Source organism: Anomalospiza imberbis, chromosome 23 (assembly GCF_031753505.1).
Source record: "Anomalospiza imberbis isolate Cuckoo-Finch-1a 21T00152 chromosome 23, ASM3175350v1, whole genome shotgun sequence".
Classification (NCBI taxonomy): domain Eukaryota; kingdom Metazoa; phylum Chordata; class Aves; order Passeriformes; family Viduidae; genus Anomalospiza; species Anomalospiza imberbis.
In genome coordinates, this window is record NC_089703.1 from 4,957,011 (window position 1) to 4,977,891 (window position 20,881).

General features: G+C 44.4%; 1 protein-coding gene across 4 annotated transcripts in view; it reads right to left on the reverse strand.

Annotated features, from left to right (window-relative positions):
* The window catches only part of PRDM16 (PR/SET domain 16), a 298,478-nt gene that overhangs the window by 178,749 nt on the left and 98,848 nt on the right, over positions 1 to 20,881 (reverse strand). For 3 of the 4 annotated variants that reach the window (XM_068171625.1, XM_068171626.1, XM_068171624.1), the window contains exon 2: positions 6,933 to 7,282. The exons of the other annotated variant lie outside the window; for it this stretch is intronic. In XM_068171625.1, coding sequence (XP_068027726.1) covers positions 6,933 to 7,282 — 350 coding nt within the window. The remainder of the gene's footprint in view (positions 1 to 6,932; positions 7,283 to 20,881) is intronic. 4 annotated transcript variants of the gene reach the window in all.

Genomic DNA, 20,881 nt, shown 5'->3' on the forward strand with positions numbered 1-20,881 from the left:
AAAGAATAATGAACACAGAAAGAGAAAGGGAGAATAATTAAGAGCTGTGTTAGCAAGTGAAGAACCATGTCCACCCATGTCCCTCTCCTAAAAAAAGCAATACACCCAACCTTTGATTTCCATCTCTAAATCCAATAAAATTCCCTGGCATTTCCAGACCCAAAGAAGCAACTGAAGTGCCAAAATTTGTGAAGTCCTAAATCCCAAACAAAGCTAGTTTTGCTATATTCACCAGCTCTCCAGATCTGTGGTGCTGCTCCGTATTTGCCATGGGAAGAAGAGGACGGTGCCAAATTATGCAGAGAATGTGATTTTCCCATTCTTTAAAAGTAATTAACACAACATTTTACTTGGGAAAATTCGCTGTTGGTACTTCTTGCATCGCACAGATTGAGGTAAAGAGATTTAATTTAGAACTTTCAGGTTTTAGGGTTGGCCAGGAGCTCAGATGGGGTTTACTGAAGGGTTTGATGACCCTGACACATCCCTGGACCTCACCCTGGAGCTCTCAGTGCCCAGTCCCACACGAACATCTCTGAGCAGTGAGGAGCATGAGGTTGATTCCCAAAAAACCTCCTGAGTGCCTGGTACCAGCAGCCTGAAAACCCCAATATCAGTTATTTTGCGTTGTTCCCACCTTACCAAACTGCCTCTGAGAGAGTCCCCAGGGCGCTGCCTCCTTCAGAGCCCATGTATATTTATGGTTTCCCTTACTGATTATCTCTTTTACAAAATCCCACTGTGTTCCAGGCTCCAGCAGCTGGGAGAGGACAAAACCCAGGTTGGGTTTCTCTGTAGGTTAAAATTCCAGAAGAAGAAGCAGTGTCCTGATTTCTGCAGGGTTTTTGCTAATGAAAAAAAAAGCTATTTTTCAAACCACTATGGTCACCACTGAGCTGTTCCTGGGATTTTTCTTTTTCTTTCTCCTTTTTGAATGTGCGGCTGATAAAATATTGCTTCAGGAGCTGGTATTCAGGGATGGCTCTCAAAGACGAAAGGAAAATATTTATTTCCTTTTTCTGCTTGTGAATCAGAATGTTCTATTTAAAGAAAGTGCCCTCTGCCGGATTGCTCATGAGTTATTACCCCTTATGGAAATAAAGGAGAAATATCAGGAGGTATTCTTAGTCATTGCCTTCCCCTGTCTCTTCTTTCTTTCCCTTAATTCCTTATATACCCATGTTTTAGCCAATGCCTAAGATAGAGCAACTTATCTTGGCATTCTTGGGCCTAAAAAAGGCTTTACTCTCTTAATCCTGGCACTGAAGCATTTGGGGAAATGTCAAAAAATGGGACAAATTTCAGTTGTTTCACTTGGATGCCATAAGGTGCATTCTTCACTTTTATCCAGGGTCGAAATTATTAAATTAAACCTCCCCAAAAGGTGGAGCTGTAGACAATGGGGTTTGTCCTGTGATTCCATCAGCTTCTTCCTCTCCATCCAGTCCTTGTTCCTCCTGGCATGGTTTTAATTCCAGTCATAGGAAACAGCCCAACAATTGCCAGCACCTGGGTCTGACCCTTCCCCTTCCTTGTGGTGGTCCCCTGACACCAGAACAAAGCCCAGATCCTGTAGGGAAAATAAAAATGTTGATGCTCTCCCAGAGCTGCTCCTTAGGAAGGGGATGGAACTGAGCATGTACAAAGCTGAGCAACCTCCTCTAGCCCAAAAATCTCACTGAAAAATTTAAATATTTAAAATAATTAAAATTAATAGAATAAAAATTACATCTTTAAAATATTTACAGGTCAGGGACTTATTTTTCTTCCTTAAGATTAATTTTTTTTCACTTAAGCTCTGAGTTTTGGTCCAAAGCCAAAGTTTCTCTGCAGTTTTATATCCACGTGTATAAAATTCTAACTGGGGATGCTCTTAGCAACTACTGAGGGCAGTCCCAGGGTGCTCTTGCATTCTGTTCTCTTCATGAGCCCACAGAATCTTTCATTTTCTGAGTGATTCCAATTTCCAGACCTGCCAGGCTGGAATCAGCCTGATATTTTTAATATTTAAAAGATATTTTTAATATTTAATTTTTAAAAATATTTATTGCATTCAAGGAAATGCAATATATAATTCTCCTCCCAGAATTTATGGCCAGTCACATAAAGTAAATTTCCCTTGGCACTTGGAAATATTTCTGAAAAGCAGAGAAAATAAAATAGACGCCCTGCTAAAAATTTAAATTTTGCAGGAATTGGGAGGTTGGACTACTGTGAATCAGTAACTCTTTAAAGTGTGTTCAGAACCCAGCAGTTTTCCCTGGCCCAGACGTGGAGCCAGAACTTTGCTGCATCCTCAGCTGCTGGCTCCTTTTTTTCCCCAGTTATTTGTCTTCCATAGGACAGGCTCTACCTTTCCCCCCCCAGGTAGGAAATTAAAACACTTATTTATTTTTCCTATGTAAAGAAGCAGCCTGGCCCTGACACTTCAGCTGAGAGAAGCCTTTTTGCTTCAGCAAATAACCTCTCTCAAAATATAAATTAAAATATAAATTAAAACAAAGTGCATTTATCAGTGGTGTTTATCCTGTGAGGCAAACTGAGTTAAAATCATGACTCCTACAATCCAGGTGCTAAATCTCCCCCCAGGATGAGATTCCCATTCTTCTCTCAATTAGGAAAATTAACAGCGCCTTGATAAATACCATTACTTATCCAAAGCGATCGAAATCATTATGCAATTATTTTATTTTCATTTTCCTCGGCTCCCAGAGGCCATAAAGCACAAAAATGCCATGATTTATTCAGGGTCCTGGCAGTGCTGTGCTCGGTGTCAGCGGGCAGGAGGGCAATGGGAGCAGGAGAAATGCAATCAGGTCACACTCAGTAATCACAGGGCTTTTAGGTGGGGTGACGTCTTTCAAGGCACACACAAAAAAAAAAAGAAAAAAAAGAAAAAAAAAAGGTGAAATGACACCATCAGCACAGCAGTGTCAGGGAATGAGGGAAAGCACCCAACAGGTCCTGCACTGAATCATCCCTGGGAGGGGCTGAGGGCCAGGATTGACACATCTTATTTATTTTTATGAGATGAGAGTGAATCACTCGCTGCCATCCCATGTTCAAAAAAGCCCTTGAATGATAGGCGTGGTTTAATTCACAGAATATTTTTTTAAAACATATCCCACAAAGCAAAGTAGGAGGCCAGATATGAGGCTGTGCTGCAGATAAGGCAGGACACGTGTTCAAACCATCAGCACCCAGCCCTCCTCTCTGCCTGAAAGGAAAAACACCCATAATAAAGATAATTACACAGCTTTTTTCAAGGTATGGCAGATAAAACACAGCATTCTGCATTCCCACGGATGTTTTGGGCTATTAATGAGTAAAGCTGGAAGTTTCAGCAAGTCTGGAGTGAGGAGTTCAGATGGAAACAGGGCTGGCCCTGCCTCCAAACACAAACTAAATTTCCTGAGGAGTTTGAGGTAAAATTCACTGCTCTGTTTCATTTTCATTTTCACAAATCTGCCCTTACTGGAGCTTGAAAAGAGAAAGCTCTTTCTGCAGTGGTAATCCTTAGGCAGAAGAGAAAGACCCATTCTCACATCAAAGCCCTCAACAGCATATTTTCCAACCCCCAAAATGTCGTTTTATTTTTTTTTTTTTTTTTTTTTTTTTTTTTTTATGCAGAAATCAGAAGGAACAGACATTAATTATCAAGCACATCCTGTATGACAACAAAATCAGCTTTTTCTAACAAAACTGAGGTGGTGCTGAGGATTGACCACATTGCAGCCAATTCCACTTCCAGTGAACTCCCAGTTTAGTCAAAGCCTGACACCAAATTTCCTATGACGAAGGGCAAGAACTTCTTGTGTCAAAGGCAGAAGCACTGTTGAAATTAAGGAGCTGATGACTCCTAAAAACAAACAAACAAATACAAAGGCCAGGTTTTCAGAGTTTGAAGAGTGAGGTGTGCACAGAAGTGGGATTATCAAGGCTATAAACTACAGGAAATGAATTGAGAAATATGAACAGAGAAGAGGTTGGGTGTGAAGAACAGGTATCATTCCTGAAGTAAATTCCTAATATGAGAGGCAATTCAAATGGAATATATTCAAATTGGCCATAACAAGGAGTTGTGTGGAAGTCTTACACCAGCATTCAACCCACAAGTCAGTGCATGACAAAACTACAAATTCCAGAGAAATACTGACCAAAAAAACCAATGTTAAACTGCAGAAGGAACATTCCTTGCGATCCTAAAAATCTCAGATTTGTTGAATTTATCACCACTGAAAGAAGCAGCACATGGAAGCAAAAGCCAAGAAGTTACTGGGTGACAAAAAACTCCTCCCCTTTTCCTTTTTTTCAGTCATTGCCCATTTCCTGGCTGCTCAATTTTAGGAGCAGAGGATGCAAACACATCCCAAGTTCTCATTTCCTAATTTGCCATCAGGCAGAGCTGCCTAGAACATCCCAAGTTCTCATTTCCCAATTTGGCATCAGGTAGAGCTGCCTAGAACATCCCAAGTTCTCATTTCCCAGTTTGCCATCCAGCAGAGCTGCCTAGAACATCTCAGGGCTTTCCCAACCTTCCACCCCAAGGGAAGGGCTCAGACACCAACACTCAGCAGACAGAGCTTATTCCATGAATTCCTGTCCAGCACATGAAGGGATTCATGGATGTTGCTCCCAAATGAAATTCTGAAGACACTTTCTGGGAACAGAGCCCTGAAATGCCCTTAAACACTCTGGGGAATGGGAAAATTCAAGAGGTCGCTGCAAGGACAAGCAGAGAGTGTTGGGGTGGGTATGGGGACACCTGAGGGAGGACAAAGCCCTTCCTTTGAGGTGTGAAATGTCCCTGCCACAGCAGGGGACAAAGGAATGCCGCTGGAACAGGAGAAGTGCCCAGAGAGGGAAAGTTTGCTCAATTACTCTACAAAAACAAACAGTATCACAAAGTCAACGGGAATTGATAAATGCAGCTCCTATCAGAGCACGCAGAGCAGTGGGGATGTGAGGAACCTTTCTGAAAATCATGAGTGTAAATAGCAACTTTTATCACAATTATGAAAAGCAAGGACAATGTTTTGCCAAGGTCAGAGGAAAAAAGGTTTGCACTGTTCGACTTCTGCCAGGCAATGAGGATTGCATTTTGTTCCTAAAAATCAGCCTTTAAACAAAATAACAAACAAAAATATAAATTGAAACAACAAATGCCACCAATCAATAATTGGGTCAAAAAGAAGAGGACTCATCTTTCACATTGCAGCCTACAAATAATTAATATGGCATATTCCTAGAGGAAAATTATCCTTATTTTCGAGAAACATGGAAGTGATCAATGCCTTCCTCAGGAATCTCGAGCTCCTCACTCACACCTACAGCCCCCCTGAACCAGACCATGTATTGCCAGTAAAATAAAAGTGATTTTTTTCCCCCCAAAACCCCCATTTTTTGATGCTCATACAGTACTACCAATCAAATATTCTGCAATGACTTTCACAATAGAAGCCAACACCAGGAATGTCATTGGAGGGGAGAGAGGGGATCAAAACTCAGCTGAATTACCCTCTTTTCCCTGCACTAGGATAGAAGGGAAAGGAAACTCTCCACTCAGTCATACAACCAAACTCTGATTTTAACTCTTCAGACACTTCCTACTGCAGAGCAACAAAACACAATTGAGTTTGTTCTTAAAGCAGGAGGTTTTAGCTGTTTCCTGCACTTCAGACACATTGAAAAAGTAAACAAAACAAAAACATCTGGTCCTGCTTCTCTGGGCTTTGCTGGGTCTCACTGCTCACTGATTTTTGACTTCACAATCAAGAGTGCAAATATAATCAGAGAAAATTAAAACTGTTAACGCTTCAGCCTGGCCTTTCTGACCTCTGTTTCTAAGAAAACAGGGTTCTGTCACTGCACTGGTGCCTTCTCCTGAGAAAACCTTACAGTTCTAGTCCTCAGCCGCTTCCCACCCTGTAAATCCTCCAGGATTTTGTGAACCAGTTCATCCCAGTAGTGGCTGATGGAGAAAAAAGGGCAAGTGACTGCTTCACCCAGGGAAAAATGAGGGAAAATTCAGCTCCCACTTTTTGGGATAAGCTTCACCCATCCTACAGCAAATCCTGCCAGTAAACCTCTCTGATCCCACTGCCCCAGACACATCCTCTTCCTCAGGACAAGAGCCAGTAGCTGCCATGGCAGCAGAGGATGAAATATTGGGATGGGCACTGGGGGAGATAGAAGGAATTATATATTGGATAATGGCCACTGGGATAGGACTGTGAACACAGACCAGAAATCCCAGGATACAATTCACTATTAATGAATATTCCAGGATAATTATGGATCTAGATATATAGATCAAGAATATAAGAGCAGAAGAGGCTAAGATGATTTCTGGGACAAGCACAGAAAAGCAGGGAGAAAAGATAAGATGGGAGATGTGGGACAGAGCTTTTTTCCTGCTGAAGGCTGGGTTTTGTTCAGCTCTTGGGGAAAAATGACTTTCACATTTCTCCATCTTTGCTGCAGCACAAGAACTCGAGAACATGGGGGCTGTTAATGGGTACATGCTATTTTTCCCTGCCCAGTTAATAATGCCTGCACTGCTGACACGGGCTGGGAGTCAAAGGTAACACCCCCAACCACCAAACATGATGCGATTAATCCCATTCCCTCCACGCGACAACTCCCGAACACAATTTGGAAATGACAAGCACTTGATGAAGTGACCCGACATCATTCAAAAACAGACTTCCAAAACGGTGCTCGGGCAGTTTTTGTGGCCCAAGAAGGGAACTTAAAAGGGATTTCTGCTGATTTTTAAATCCTTCAGGTAATGGGGGTGGGAAGTTACTCAGGGAAACATGGCATCAGCAATGTCACCACCTCTGTCCCCAGGCCACCAGGCCTCAGTCCAGCTCCACGAACACTTGGCAGAGAAGACAAAGGAATGTGGTGCCCACATTCCACACGCTTACCTCCCATCCAAAGTTTGTTTCCTTTAATGTGTTCCTCTGTACTGCCATATAGGGTCCAAATCTTTCCCCAACTTCAATCTTCTTTTTGGCCCAAATCCCTAGCCCTGCCCCTGGGATCGAAGATTCTCTGAGTTCAAAATCTGGTGGGATTGGAATGTCATCAGGAATGTAGACGGGAGCTTCATAGGGTGAGCCCTCCTTGGGAGTGAAGTCCTCACTGGTGGGGAAGGGTGACGGAGGTCCCACAGGGATGGGGGACATTATACTGTCCTCAGTTTCCTCCTCTGCGCTTTCTCCAGCAAGGAGATCGGGGTCGGTCTCGTACATATTATTTACAATCTCGCTGTCACCTAAAAGGGGAAACAGCAGAACAAAACACACTGAGATACTCACGTGAACATTGGTTAATCTCTCCCTGGGACAAAGTTTGGCTAAGCCGAGCTCGCACGCTTCTAAAGGACAAAAACCTCCCTCGAGGAACTCGGGTGGAGCTGAGGTAAGGGCACTGATCACCATGGGGTGCTGCAGAAGGGTGGGTGAGGCTCATTGCAGCCTGGTGTGTTCTGTGGGATCAGGGGTCCTCTGCTGTCTGCACTTCAGTTTTGGAAAGAGGCAAGAAAACACAGAAGAGGTGGTTGAGGTTCTCTTTAGCCACTTCTTGTTTTAACTGGCTCAGTGTATTTTGTAAAAGGGGGAAAAAAATTAAACACCAGAAATAAATTAGGGGAAAATCCAAGTTTGGCAAGAAGTGTTTGTCTGGTGTTTGGGGCTCCTGCTCAGTGTGTCCCACATCAGCAGCTGTGGCTGTGAGCTCCCAGCTACAGCTCAGCCATGCACCCCTGCAGGAGTAACAACATCACTGCTTTGTAATCACTGAATCCTGGAGTGGTTCAGGCTGGAAGGGACCTTAAAACCATCCAGTTCCACCCCCTGCCAGGGCAGGGACACCTTCCACTATCCCAGGGTGCGCCAAACCCCATCCAGCCTGGCCTTGGACACTTCCAGGGATCACAACTTCTCCAGGCACCCTGTGCCAGGGCCTCACCACCCTCCCAGGGAAGAATTCCTTGCTAATCTCTAATCCAGCCCTACTCTCTGTCACTTTGATGCCAATTCCCCCTTGCCCTCAAATGAAAACCCTGGGCACACAGAGGGCAACAAAGTTTGGGCATTTTTCCAAGGGGAATCAATTTCTAAGCAAGGCCATCCATGTAATGAAAACGGAGCTTTCTCAACCAAAAAGCAAAAACCGGTGGTGGTGGGGGAGCAAAACATGAAAGGGGGGAAAAGAAAAACACCATTTTTTACCCAGCAGAAGTAGCTGGAGTATTTTGGGAGCAGATTTGCCCAGTCTCCATGAGGCAGCAGGGGTGTGCTCAGCAGCTCCCACCACGATAACAAACCCAACAACCGCCGCTTTGTGGGCGCTCCCGCGGGGCACAGTTAATGCCTGACCACTGATGTCACCAGGGGGGAGCAGCACCCCACCAAAATGACACTTTTCACTGGCTCCCAGCTAGGAACCATCAGGGAAGAATAGCTGGAAAAGCATGGCTCGACTTGAGGTATTTATAATTCATCTCCTTGCTAACCTCAGAATGCACCTTCTGTCTGCAAGACACATCTCCCCCTCTATTTCTTTTTTTTTTTTTTTATGCCTAATAAAGATTTTCCGGAGTTCATGCCTAAGAAACCTGGTGGCAGACTCGACTAAAGAGGAGGATTTTGATTCCTCTGCCAACATTTTTTTGCTCCACTTTTTGGAGGAGAACAGGGAGCTGCCTGCTGCAGTTGACATGGGTTTCCTCTGCTAGAAAGTGCAGCCCTCCCTACTCAAACATGTCACCAGAACCAAGCTTTCATGAACATGAGATACTCCATCATCCTGAAAATATTTGTGGTTGCAGTAAATGTTTTCTCACCCAGTATTAGCAAGTCAAATTATTTTCTGCTCTATGATTAGCCTCTTTTGCACTTAAGGAACAGGAATTCCAACTGAGTTGAAGAGCAAAACTGGTTTATTGGAGCACAACCTGTGAAAATTTCCAGAGGACACATGTAAAGTATAAAGATACCTTACTACTGAACATTGTTAATTTAATTTCTTCTACGGGACAGCCAGGGCAGTTCTGATTAAACTTTAATTAACAGTGAAGCTGATCCTTCCCCTGACTGACCTCATATTTCAAGAGGAATCATCCAAAGACAGGTAAATGTGTCTTTTCAGTTGTTAAATGACCAGGGACTGTCAACACCATGAAATGACAAAGAAACAACAATTTCAGGTCATGCTAGGTCTGATACCAGAGATTCCAGGTGGCATCTGTGGGAGCGGAATCCCAGCCAGGCAGATGTGGGAACGTTGGGTTCCTCGGCACATCCAGTGCTGGGTTCAACAAATTCTACCCAGCATTGATTACCAGCCAGAGAAAATCCAAGCTGTGCCCAAACCTGGCCCTTTTTTTGTGCACTGCCAGGTGGATTTCACAGAATCCCAGAATCACTGAGGTTGGAAAAGACCTCCAGGATCATCAAGTCCAAGCTGTGACTGATCCCACCTCATCACCATCCCAGGGCACTGAGTGCCACCTCCAGGCATTCCTTGGACACCTCCAGGCATTGTGACACCCGTACCTCCCTGGGCAGTCCTTGCCAAGGCTTGAGCACCCTTTCCATGGAGAAATTCCTGCTGATGTCCAAGCTGAACCTCCCCTGGCCCAGCCTGAGGCTGCTCCCTCTGCTCCTGTCCCTGTTCCCTGGAGCACAGCCCGACCCCACCTGGCTGCACCCTCCTGTCAGGGAAATGGGGAGAAAACAGGTCCCCCTTGAGCCTCCTTTTCTCCAGGCTGAGCCCCACAGGTGAGGGAGTTGATCTTCTCCACAGGTTGAGTTTATTCCAGGGATTTAGAGGAAATACAACAGCTGGGGCTCATTTTGATTATTCCACAGAATTTTCTAGATTGTACCCACTGAACCCCTTCTCCCCTGCAGGGCTCCTCTCAACTTTACCCCAAATATTCCACAAGTGGTTAAGGTATAAAAACACATTAAAAAAAAAAAAAAAAAAAAAAAGCAGAGAACATCTCCTTTTCCAGGAACAATCCCAGTTCTCCTGAGCTCCATCCCAGCTCAGCTGGGGGCCGTGGAGAGCCGGACGTGGCCACGGTGACAACAGTGACAACCACTCTGTCCCACATCTGCTCCTCTGGAATGCCTGCCTGGGTGAAAAGCAGCACAGAAATACAACTTGACCTTATTGTTATTGTCATGAAACTAAAATTAGTCCCTCAAAGCTCCCCGGTGAAATGACTCGATAAAAAGGCTCATTGAAAGGTTGTTTCCACAGATAATCAGATATGGGCAGACGCTGAAAATCTGTGTGACACCAATGAGGGCCTGGCAACAATGAGAGGGATGGTTTAGTGGTGGTGAGAGACCTCATGAATAATCTATTTAGCAGCTGTAATGAAAGCAAAAGCAAGGCTGATGTTAAAGGAAATGGTGGTAGGGGAAATAATGCGTGAGGTTTTGGGGTGGGTTTGTTGTATTTGGGGTTTAATATGTTTATTGTTACTTTTATTATCATTATTGTCATTAGTCCTGTTTTAATTATTGTTGTTGTTGTTGTTGTTGTTAGATATCTAATTCTGCTGTGGAAATACCCAATTATCTAAAATGATTGAGCATTTTTTACACTCACAGATTACAAAGAGCTTCTTTGACTTCTTCACTGGGAACATTTAAAGAACATCCCAAGAATTAATTTCTGTTGGGCAGGCAATGCCTGATCACCAGCACAATCTTGAGTTTCACTGACCTGGATAATTCAACATTTGTGTGAAACCCAGGTAGTTTTATTTTCTAAGCAAGGAGGAGAATGACAGGCACCCACTGAACTCACACTTTGCCTCAGAACCTGGAGCCTCAGGCCCAAAGGAAATATCCAAGCAGAAGAGTAGAAAATAAAAATATTCACAGAGAACTTTGACTTTGCAGCTAAGAATGGCTAACACAGGCACAGACCAACAGGTGCTTTTTCCTTAGGGATTAACTGGGGGTTGGAAGGGTTTTTACATCATGATGCAAACTTTGCAGCTCACTCCTAGCTGTGAGTTTAAAATCACATGTGAGTATTAAAACCTCCATGCTGTCTAGAACTGCTTGTTAAGTGGTAGCAGTAGTAGTAGTAGTAGTAGTAGTAATAATAATAATAATAATAATAATAATAATAATAATAATAATAATAATATATTAATTAGGCCAGGACTTCCTGGGATTTGTTTCAATTTTCTGGCTCAACAGGAAGAGCAGTGGGGTGACCTCAGTCATCTTTTCCAGCCCAAAGAGGGACATCACCACCACCTTTACAGGTCCTTGGATGTCCTGAGGTTCCTGCACTGTGATTTCCCTTTAGAAACATTCCCCAGGGAAGAAACCAAACCAGTCAAACCAAACCAAACAACTCCTGGTGTAATGGCTGGTGAGGAAGGCAGGTAAAATTGGACCACCTTGAGCAATATCTTGAGGGGCACTGAGCAGCCTGATCTAGTGGGAGCTGCTCGTGGCAGTAGGGCTGGAATTGGATAATTTTTAAGGTCCCTCCAATCCAAGGCATTCTATGATTCCATGATTCTTTATTTCACACCTCCAGCAAACAAAATCACCTACATTTCTAATTCTGGGGTGACAGGATTCTGTCTCCATTTCCATGGACTCAGGCCAAAAATAAAGTCATTTTTCTGACCCCTTTGTAGGCCAGAGGAGCTGGATCAGATCATGAAAACCCAGCCCTGCTCAAGCAAGAAGGAAATATTCCCAAGAATGATGTGCTTATCTACTGCTGCCAGGGTTCATCACCTCGGGGTGTTGTGCTGCTCATCTCACCTTAATTCAGGTGAATCCTGAGGAATATCTGCCCTCCATCCTGCCTTAACCCACTGGGAATTCTGCAGGAGCCTCGCTGCCCATCCCTCTGTGCCCTGCACAGGGCAGGAGCTGACAGCGGGCACAGCCCAGAGCTTGGCAGACACGACCCTAAATCACAAAGGACCTTGGAAAGCCCAAGGAGAACCCACCCCAAAGTGCCTCCAGCACAGAATGATCCCAGTGGTCAGATTGCCACCTGATGGCCACAGCTGAAATACAGTGGGAAATCCCAAATCCAGGCCCTGCTCTGCTGTGTCTGCCTGGCAGGACCAGCCCAGAAATCCAGCTTTTCCTCAAAGTGGTGGGAACTGTTGGTGTCAGTCAGCTCTGGATCCAGTCCTGGCATTCCTGAGCACTGGGAGCCTCTAAGTTCTCTAAATCCCACATGAAATGAGAAGAAACGAGAATTCTCCCTAAACTTTCACCTTCCTCATGGATCCACACCTTCCTTCCCAGCCTTTTCTCCCTGCTGGGTGCAAACCTGAACCTGCAGCCAGGGAAATGCCTGGATTCCCAGGGGGATCTCACTTCTGGGTGCTACAAACACCAGGCACACTTTTCCTTAGCCTTGTGTGACAAGGGAAATGTGACACTGTGGGTTGGATTGTGCAACACCCTCTCTGGAAGTTGGTGTGAAATACTTGTGCTAGAAAAGATGCAAATTGGTGACAAAATGTCATGAGAGGAATTATTCCTCTTCCATTAAGGATGGAGCTGAAGCATTAAATGCTTCAAGGCAATAAAAATGGCTTTTTCCTCATCCATGGACAATATTATTGAGAATGCTGTAAGGAAAGGACCACAAACAATCAGTTGTTTAAGATTCTCAAGCCAATTCTCAATTTCTTCACCCCATTCATTGCAAGAACCTTTCTCCTCCACCTCCATCCAAGCTGTACTGGGATCTACAACATTTGCTGGTGGATATTGATCTGAAATCAACACATCCAGCACCCAAACCAGAGCCTGGCCATGGCTGGGACCAGGTCCTCAGACTGCAGAGGATGCTCTGACAGCTTTCCCCATCACCTCTGACTGCTGCCAGAGCGAGAGGAAATTCTGCTTTAAATGACCATTGGGAAATGTCTTTTTCCTCTCTTTTGTTCACTCACAAAACCCCTTCATTTTCACAAATTTTACAGTTGGAAAAAAAGCTTGGGCAATAAATATCCAGGCAGGGAAGTGGCCACGAGTGGGAAGTGGTTTTGCCCCTGTGCCACGGTGCCAGGGGAATGTCACAGGGGCTGTTTTTACCTCTGAGAAATGGGGCTGCTCACACAAACCTTTACTTAATTTTTCACTTCACTGGGCACTTCTGCTACAACTTGCTGTGGTTTTGCCAACTTTTCTGAGCATGTCTAGAGATACCCAGCTTGGAATTCTAGTATTCATCCCTTTGGATTCCTCCTGAATCTTGGGCCTTTAACACCACATGACACTGTCACAGCAAGCACCTCAAATTATTTCTCAGTGGAATAATACTTTTTTTTTCCTTAGATCAATCATATCCAGAGCTTCTCACAGCTCCCTGACACCTGACAAAACCCAAAATGCTACGAGTAAAAGGAATTAGGGGCAATCAGAATGGCTGTGGGTGTGATCTGGTCTTCTCTATTCCCTATTCAAGCTGGAACGGTGGCACAGTTGTGACAGAACGAGTCACAGGTCACAACTTTGTCCTGCTGACAAGTTAAATTCCATTAAATAGGTGTGCATGGAAAATTCTGACCCTGCCAACTTCAAATTGTTGGATATTCAGTCAGGTCTGAGCTGATCCCACAACAAACCCAGCAGCCCAGCTCCAGCAGATACCCAAACTCCACTCTCAGCTTGTTTCCCTTCAAACACTAATGTGGGAAATGGATTTATAGAAAATTTAATAGAAATGTTCCTATTTCCTTTAATAGAAATGTTTCTATTTCTCTTCCACACTACAAAGCACAGAATTTTGGGAATGCTCAAGAAGCAGGAAGATGCTGATGGAGTAAACAGGATTCTGGAGGTGAGGCCTCAGGAACCCATCCCTGAGGGACCCAGCTGCTCCAAACTCTGCTGGCCAAGCTCCCTGCACCCCAGTGACAGCCCCTAACACTCACATTTGCCAGGCCACACACAGAAAATTTTATTTATAGCTGCCATTGAAATGAAATCTGAAGGAGCCACAAGTTTTAGCACATCCCTGTGTAAGATTCCAGACAGGAACAAGCTCTGAGCATTCCCAGCACAGGAACCTGCCCCAGGTACTGCTGTGTCTGGCTGTGCCGCCCAAATCTTTGCAGCTGGAGTTTAAGAACAAAATACATGGAACTTCCCTGGCTCTGGCTGATGCAGAACTGCTGCAGAACACATTAAAAACCCAATTTTCTGCTGAAGAGTACTCAGAACTGCAGAGACAGTGAGGGATGAGGCAGGAGGGGGAGGTAGGACGACTCTCACAAAAATGAAACCCTTGGAAACGCAGCCCCTTTCCCGTGCTTACTTTGTAGATTCATTTTTCAAGTTTCACGTTTATGCCCTGCCTTGTCTTAGCTGGAACTGCACCTCTCAAAGCAGCTTCAAGTCCTTTTATTAAAAAGGAACAGAAAACAGATCCGAAAGGAGCAGCGAGAGCAGATGAGGACTGAGCAGAGTTAATCGGGTGCATTTTTCAATAAACATTCTAAAAGCAGTTGCTGCAGAACTTGGCTGTGAGTAGAACAGGTATTAAGGATTTCAAGTACCTTTGGTTTTAAGCAAAAAAAAAATTAAGTGTTTTCTTTTATTAAGGGATTTCTGCTGGCAGAAATGAAGAATAAAGCTCGAAACAGTATTTCAGTGTGTTCCTTAATACCCATTTTCCTCTAGTAAAACCAGCAGGGAAAGTGTCCAAATTACTCTGCTCTAAATGCCAGTATTATATTTCCAGTAAAAGTCTGGTTCAACCAGACATCAAAAATATTTCCACATAAGATCCTTTTAGAATCAAACCCTGCAGAGAATGTTGTTGTTGTTGTTGTTGTTTGCTGTCGTAACTTTGCTTCACCTGATCTCTCCGAATCCACAATTTTGTTTTATATTTTAATTCAAGCTGACATTTTTACAATTTGTGCCATGTCCAAATATTGATTTGATCCATATTTGGATGCAGTAGATAAAGTTGGTTCTTTTAAGCAAAAAAAAAAAAAAAAAAAAACAACCCACAACCAAAAAAGCTCTGCTGTCTTACTATTAAAAGTGCTGGAAAAAATATTAGCCTTTGGGATTTCTGTCTCTGAACTATTTATGAGATAAAAGCTCCAGTGTAGTATCACGAGATATACACAGTGTATTACCAGAGTGGCAACAAACATTTGGGGAGCAATAACACAACAGCAAGAAAATTCAGGGTAGGAAGAGAGGAAAGGCTGGAGAAAAGCTCCACTCGGTGCAGAAAAATCGTCATTGCTTTGCAGTGGTTTGCTTATTTTTGCTCCAAAATCCCTCCCCTTTAAAAATCTATAGAAATGCTCCAACCCCGCTGAAAACGCAGCAAAGTGGAACTTTGGAAATGACCGCGAGAGAAAATTCTCCCCTGGGAGAAATGCTACCTAGTTAGAATAAATAAAGAAATGCACTTGGGCTGGCCCTCCAAAAACTACCAGCCCGTGCTGGATATTTCTCTCGGTGCTGGATGTCAGACCATGGAGCGAGAATAAAGCGTTTGTGAGCCTCCAAAAGGAGCCCTCGCCATTGGAATTCACGGCTCTGCCAAGCGGAGGCTTTGGGGCTGTTGTCACCGTCTCATTGTCATTCCGCTCACTGTGGCTTCCCCAGGGTCCCAAACAGGAGCCCTGGCATTATTAACAGGGCAGATTAATAGCAGCGGGGAGAGGCATTTTCACAAACACGCCGAATATTAATATTAATCGATAACAATTTCCACTTCCTGACGGGAGGCGCGCAAACGTTGCGGGAGGAGAGGAGGGAGGGCAGAATGGGGAAGGGGACGGTGCCCACGGAGTGGGGAATGAAAGGGGAGCAGTGAATCAATGCAGGGCACAGGACAGAGCCGTGAGGTGGGTGTCAAAAGCAGGGCTCTATTTTCACAGGCACACACAGGCACACATTTTAATGCCACCAGATAAGTGGGATTTGCCTTGCCCCGGCCAAAAGAAAAAATTCCGGGGAAGCTCGCTGGTTTTGTATCGGGGAAGAAACAGCAGAGATCTGCAAAAACAGGGGGAAAAATATCCTGCATCCTATTTTTGCCCTCCTGAGTAAGGCTGTACTCTGCAAACCATATTTTCCTCAACAGTCAGAACACCACACAGATATTTTTAAAATTCAGGTCCGTCCACATTTACCAGATTTCTGTGTTTGTGTTTCAAGCTCCTTTCTACTACCACCCCTCTATTTTAAAGCCAAAAAATCTGTACAACTTTTCCCATCTTTTCTAATGGATCAGCCCTATGTTTTTAAATTCAGCCCTTGGAAGTCGTTATCATTATTTCACACACTTTTTAATTACAAACAGCACAAGTAGAACGCACAGGGATGTTGCCAAAGAGTTTCTCAAATGCTCCAACTCACAATATCAGTGAAACCAAATCCAACCATTCCAGCTCAAGACCTTTTAGCACAGACCCCACTGGGTCTGTGAGCCGAGTCCTCCCTGGGCTTTGAACAAACAAATGAGTTTTTCACTCAAAGACACATTTTTGCAGCAGCCTTGAAGTTCAGTTGTGCCCAGGAATGTTTCTCCCAGACCTGGAAGTGAAGATCTGAGTGAAAACCCCTCCTGGCACAGATGGGGCTGCCCAAGCTGTGCCCCACACGGGACACACAAAGGGCTCTCAAACACTTGCTGCAGCTTTGATCTTTGGGCTGGGCTGGTTTCCTTGCTGTGACCCACAAGGACAAAGCTCCTCGGACTAAATCTGTGCTGGGAGCAAAGGATTGTGCTCAAAAATCAGCTGGAAATTGCTTTCCCACTCCTCATGGGTTCACTCCCAAAGCCCATGGAACGCTTGGGGGTTTTACAGCCAGACCCTGACTCGTTTTGGGTTTCTTTTTATGCTCCCACACATCCCAGCCTGCCTAGAGCCCAACAAGACAAAATATATCTGGGACACATCTCTGACTGCACCCATCCAGTTGTGTCCATCCAGCCAATTCACACTTCACCTGTCACATTCTGACCATGTAAATCAGGAAAATTCAGAGGTCTACCAAGTATTTTCCACCACTGGCTGAGGAGTCAGGTTCCTGATATTCTAGGACCAGAACTGAACTCCTTTCCTTAGCCAAAAACCTTTCCTCTGGCTACCAGTGTCCTGATAATTGTAGAAATGTTTAATTACTATGAAAAAATGGAGTTTTAACTGGCCAAGTTATGACAGTGAGAAATAACTGGGGGTGTTAATGCTGCTCTCTGCAGAGATCTCTCCATTTCTCCTGTCCCCATCCCACTGAATAAATGATTTATTTCAATAAATGTTTGCACTGGGAGCACCTCCACAGAGCTGCTGTTTGGGGCACTTTTCTCCTGGCCACTCAAGTGCTCTTTTCTCTCCAGGAACAAGAACCTGACAAAGAACTGAGCGTGTGTTTAATCCTCCTGCTTTTCCCCACTGCAGTCTATTTACAAGGCACTTCTGACAGAGAAAGTGCTCCCAGAGTTTGTCTGCAAAATGTAGAGCAGGAAAAATGGGAGGTTCAACAAATGGCAGTGGGAAGAGATACCCCATAAAATCCTTCCCCAGCACTGTGAACAAACACTGTTACAGGTGGGATTCCTGGGAGAATCCCATCCTCTCCAAAGGAACTTTGCTCCATTCCACAGGACTCCACAGTTGTTTTAGACCTACTAATTTCATAGCCACACCACAATATCCTCCTGGCTTAGCCTGACAGATCCATTCACATTCATTTTAATCTGATTCCACCAGCTTCTGGTTCAGTCAGAACCTGGGAAGCTGTGGAACCACGAGGATTTGGGGCCCTCCCAGGGCACTCCCCACATCCAGGCAGAGCTTCTCCACCCCATTTCCCTCTCCTCCTTCCGAAGCAATCCTGGGTGTTGCACCCACCACCTGGCCCTATTTAAAGCCACGACATTATTCCAAAAAGGATTATTTATACTAAAAACACTCCGGGGACTACTGTATTTGTATTTCAGGGCTGCTGCATCCCTTATTTCCTCACTGCTCTAATATGGCCCGAGGCAGGGCGGCTGAAATGACTTGCGATGCCACTGTAATTTTTATCAAGCCTTGTTCCTGGTAAAAAGCCTCTTTGTTTCAAAGAAATGTGATTTGGCCTTTTTCCTCCTCTGCTCTATTCCTTGGTTAATATACCACTTCCACTCGCCCCGGGGCTAAGAAAGGTATTCCATGGAATTGGCCAAATCTCACTGTTTTTCTTCTAAATCACAACTGGCTTTTTTTCCTCGACCATTGCTAAGCACTATCTAAGCTGACAGTCTGAACTTGAGATTTTATTTGTGCCTTAACTCTTCAGATCCTGGATTTGGAGCAGTCACATGGCCATGTTAAAGAGATGCACCAAGGCTGCCCAAGCTGCTCTGGCAAAGGAGGGGTTAAGGGCAAGGCAGGAGGAGCAGCTCTAGCTCGTGTTATTTATTACACAAGGCAAATTTGTCCATCTCTATAAAAGTATTTTCAGCCAGGTGTTCATTTATTATAAATCTGAACACAACAGTGACTTATGTGAAAGTCCACAAAGTTGAAATTTGGAGTTTTCAAAGGCTTTTTTTCAAAAATAAAAAAAGGCTCTTCATTTCTTATCTCCCACAAAGAATTTGATTTTAAAAACAGTAACGCTTAACCCAGATTTGGGATTGCCTAATCAAGTTTTAATTTAGTCTGTCTCACTGACAAATAGGGTGGATTTTCCAATGAAAATTTGAAATATATGCCAAGTGTTCAAGTACACTCATAAAATATCCCTCGAAAGCAGAAGCTGCAGCAGGAGCTGTTTGTTGACCTGCATTTATAAAATACCCACAGCTTCTAATAAAGTGAATAATTATAAATGAGGAAATCCAGTCTTTTTTTATACATCTCTAAACTGGTCCTGTTTGGAATCCAGTCCTCATTTGCCATCCCTACCACACAGAGTTGAGAGCATCAGGGAAGAGCACCTCACCTCAAGGGAAAAAAATGCATTAATATCCAAAATACTGTTACAGGGAAAAGGAGTTAACACCTTAATGGGATCTTCAACAATTAATACAAATCAACACCTTGCCTTAATGTTTAGTCAGAGATCATCACCCTCTCAATTACCTGACAATTAATAATCCTTTATGCAGGAAGTTTTCACTGTTGTTCAGAGATTTTAAACACATTTCTAAACTTTGCTAGCCATAAAATTATACCCACAAAATGTGGATTAAAATCACCAAGATGATATCCTGCTTTATGGATCATCAGCAAATATATTTACATTAAAATGAAATGCAGACGGGAAAACCAGTTCATTGAAGGAAACACAACCCAAAAATATGAAAGTCTTTATCCCCCATGACAGCACCTATAGCCAGCTGTGAAAACTGAGGCATTTTTAAGTAGCAAAAATATTTCTCCTCGTGTTCACCGAGAGAGCCTCTGTCAGAGCAGCTCTGCGGAACTCCAGCATTCCAAAAAAATAAAGCTGCAGGATCTCTCCGTGCCCTGGCTGCCAACAGGAGCCTGGGCACTTCAACATTCCCTCCAGGAGTGCACTGAGGGCCTTTGTTTGTTTGTTTGTCTAAAGCTTCCCTGTGTTTTCCTTCTCTAATCCCTGTTTTTCTGCTCCCTCCACAGCCAAATCCATGGAAACTCAGAGAACCTTAAAGGTCCCTTGCAGGTCAAGTGTTATTTTTCTTCATGTACCTGACTTTAACTGGTGGAATTGCTTGAAGATTTCCCTCACAATTTTGATAAAACAAACAAGGCCTCAGAGCAGGGTTGTTTAACTCTTGTTTTCTACTCAATACTAGAATTTTCATCAGTCAGCCTGGCAAGAGTGTAAAAATTACAGCTAAGGCAAGCCAGGAGGTGATCCAAGCTCCCTGAGGGGAGTGCATCCACCTGCAGTGGTCCCAAAATCCAGCCCCGAAGGACTCCAGCAGTGTTCCCATCAATCTGCCTGGAATTCCGATGTGCTGGTGGGCTGCACCCCAATCCTGTGAGCGAGTCACCTGCTCCAGGGTTTGCACCTCAAAAATCACCTCACTGACAGGAGCCAGCGCTTCTCATCAGCACAGTCAGAGCCAAAAATCCTCACAAAATCAACCCAAACTCTTCTGTGATTACCTGTGAGCCAGAGCTCACTAATTAACAGGTAATAAGGTACCAGTTTGGGATGGAGAATCCCAAAATTCTGCTGACTTCTTCAGGGGTGCTGCCTCTGCTATGCCAGTCCTTCCTCTCCCACCTGGTCTCCAAACCCACCAGGCACCAGACCAACCTCTCCCACAGGACCAGTCCCTGCCTGGGCTTGGTGTGGACAATTATCTGAACCCTGGTGGAACTGGAGGCTGGGCAGGGAACTGATGTAAAGGCAGAACCAGCCAGCACTGGGCAAGCTCAGAGGTGGCTTTGCCAAAGTTCTGTGCCTGAGAGCAGCCAGGGCACTCTTTGAAAGAATGAAGGCAGGGATCCACCACCTCCTAATATCAAATATTCATTTTTTCTCCACTAAACCTCTTTGTTTCCTGTCCCCTCTCCCTCTTGATGCAAACACAGCCCCAAACTTTCAGAAAAGCCTCAGTGCATCCGAGCAAACCCCTCCTGAGCACAAACAAAAGCCCCACCACCCCTTGCCACATCCCATCACTGCCGTAATAAAGATGTTTGCACTTTTAACCACCGAATAAAGCGCTCTAATTCCGCCGAGCTTGTCCCCTCCACTCCACTCCCTTCACTCCACGGCTTCATTTAGCAGGCCGGTGGTAAAAAAAATTCATTAATTTTTATTAACAGGGAGAGCCATTTGTTCCCTGTGACAATATTTGACTTGTCGAAATGATTTTCACCTCTGCCATGAGGTGCGCGCTCCCC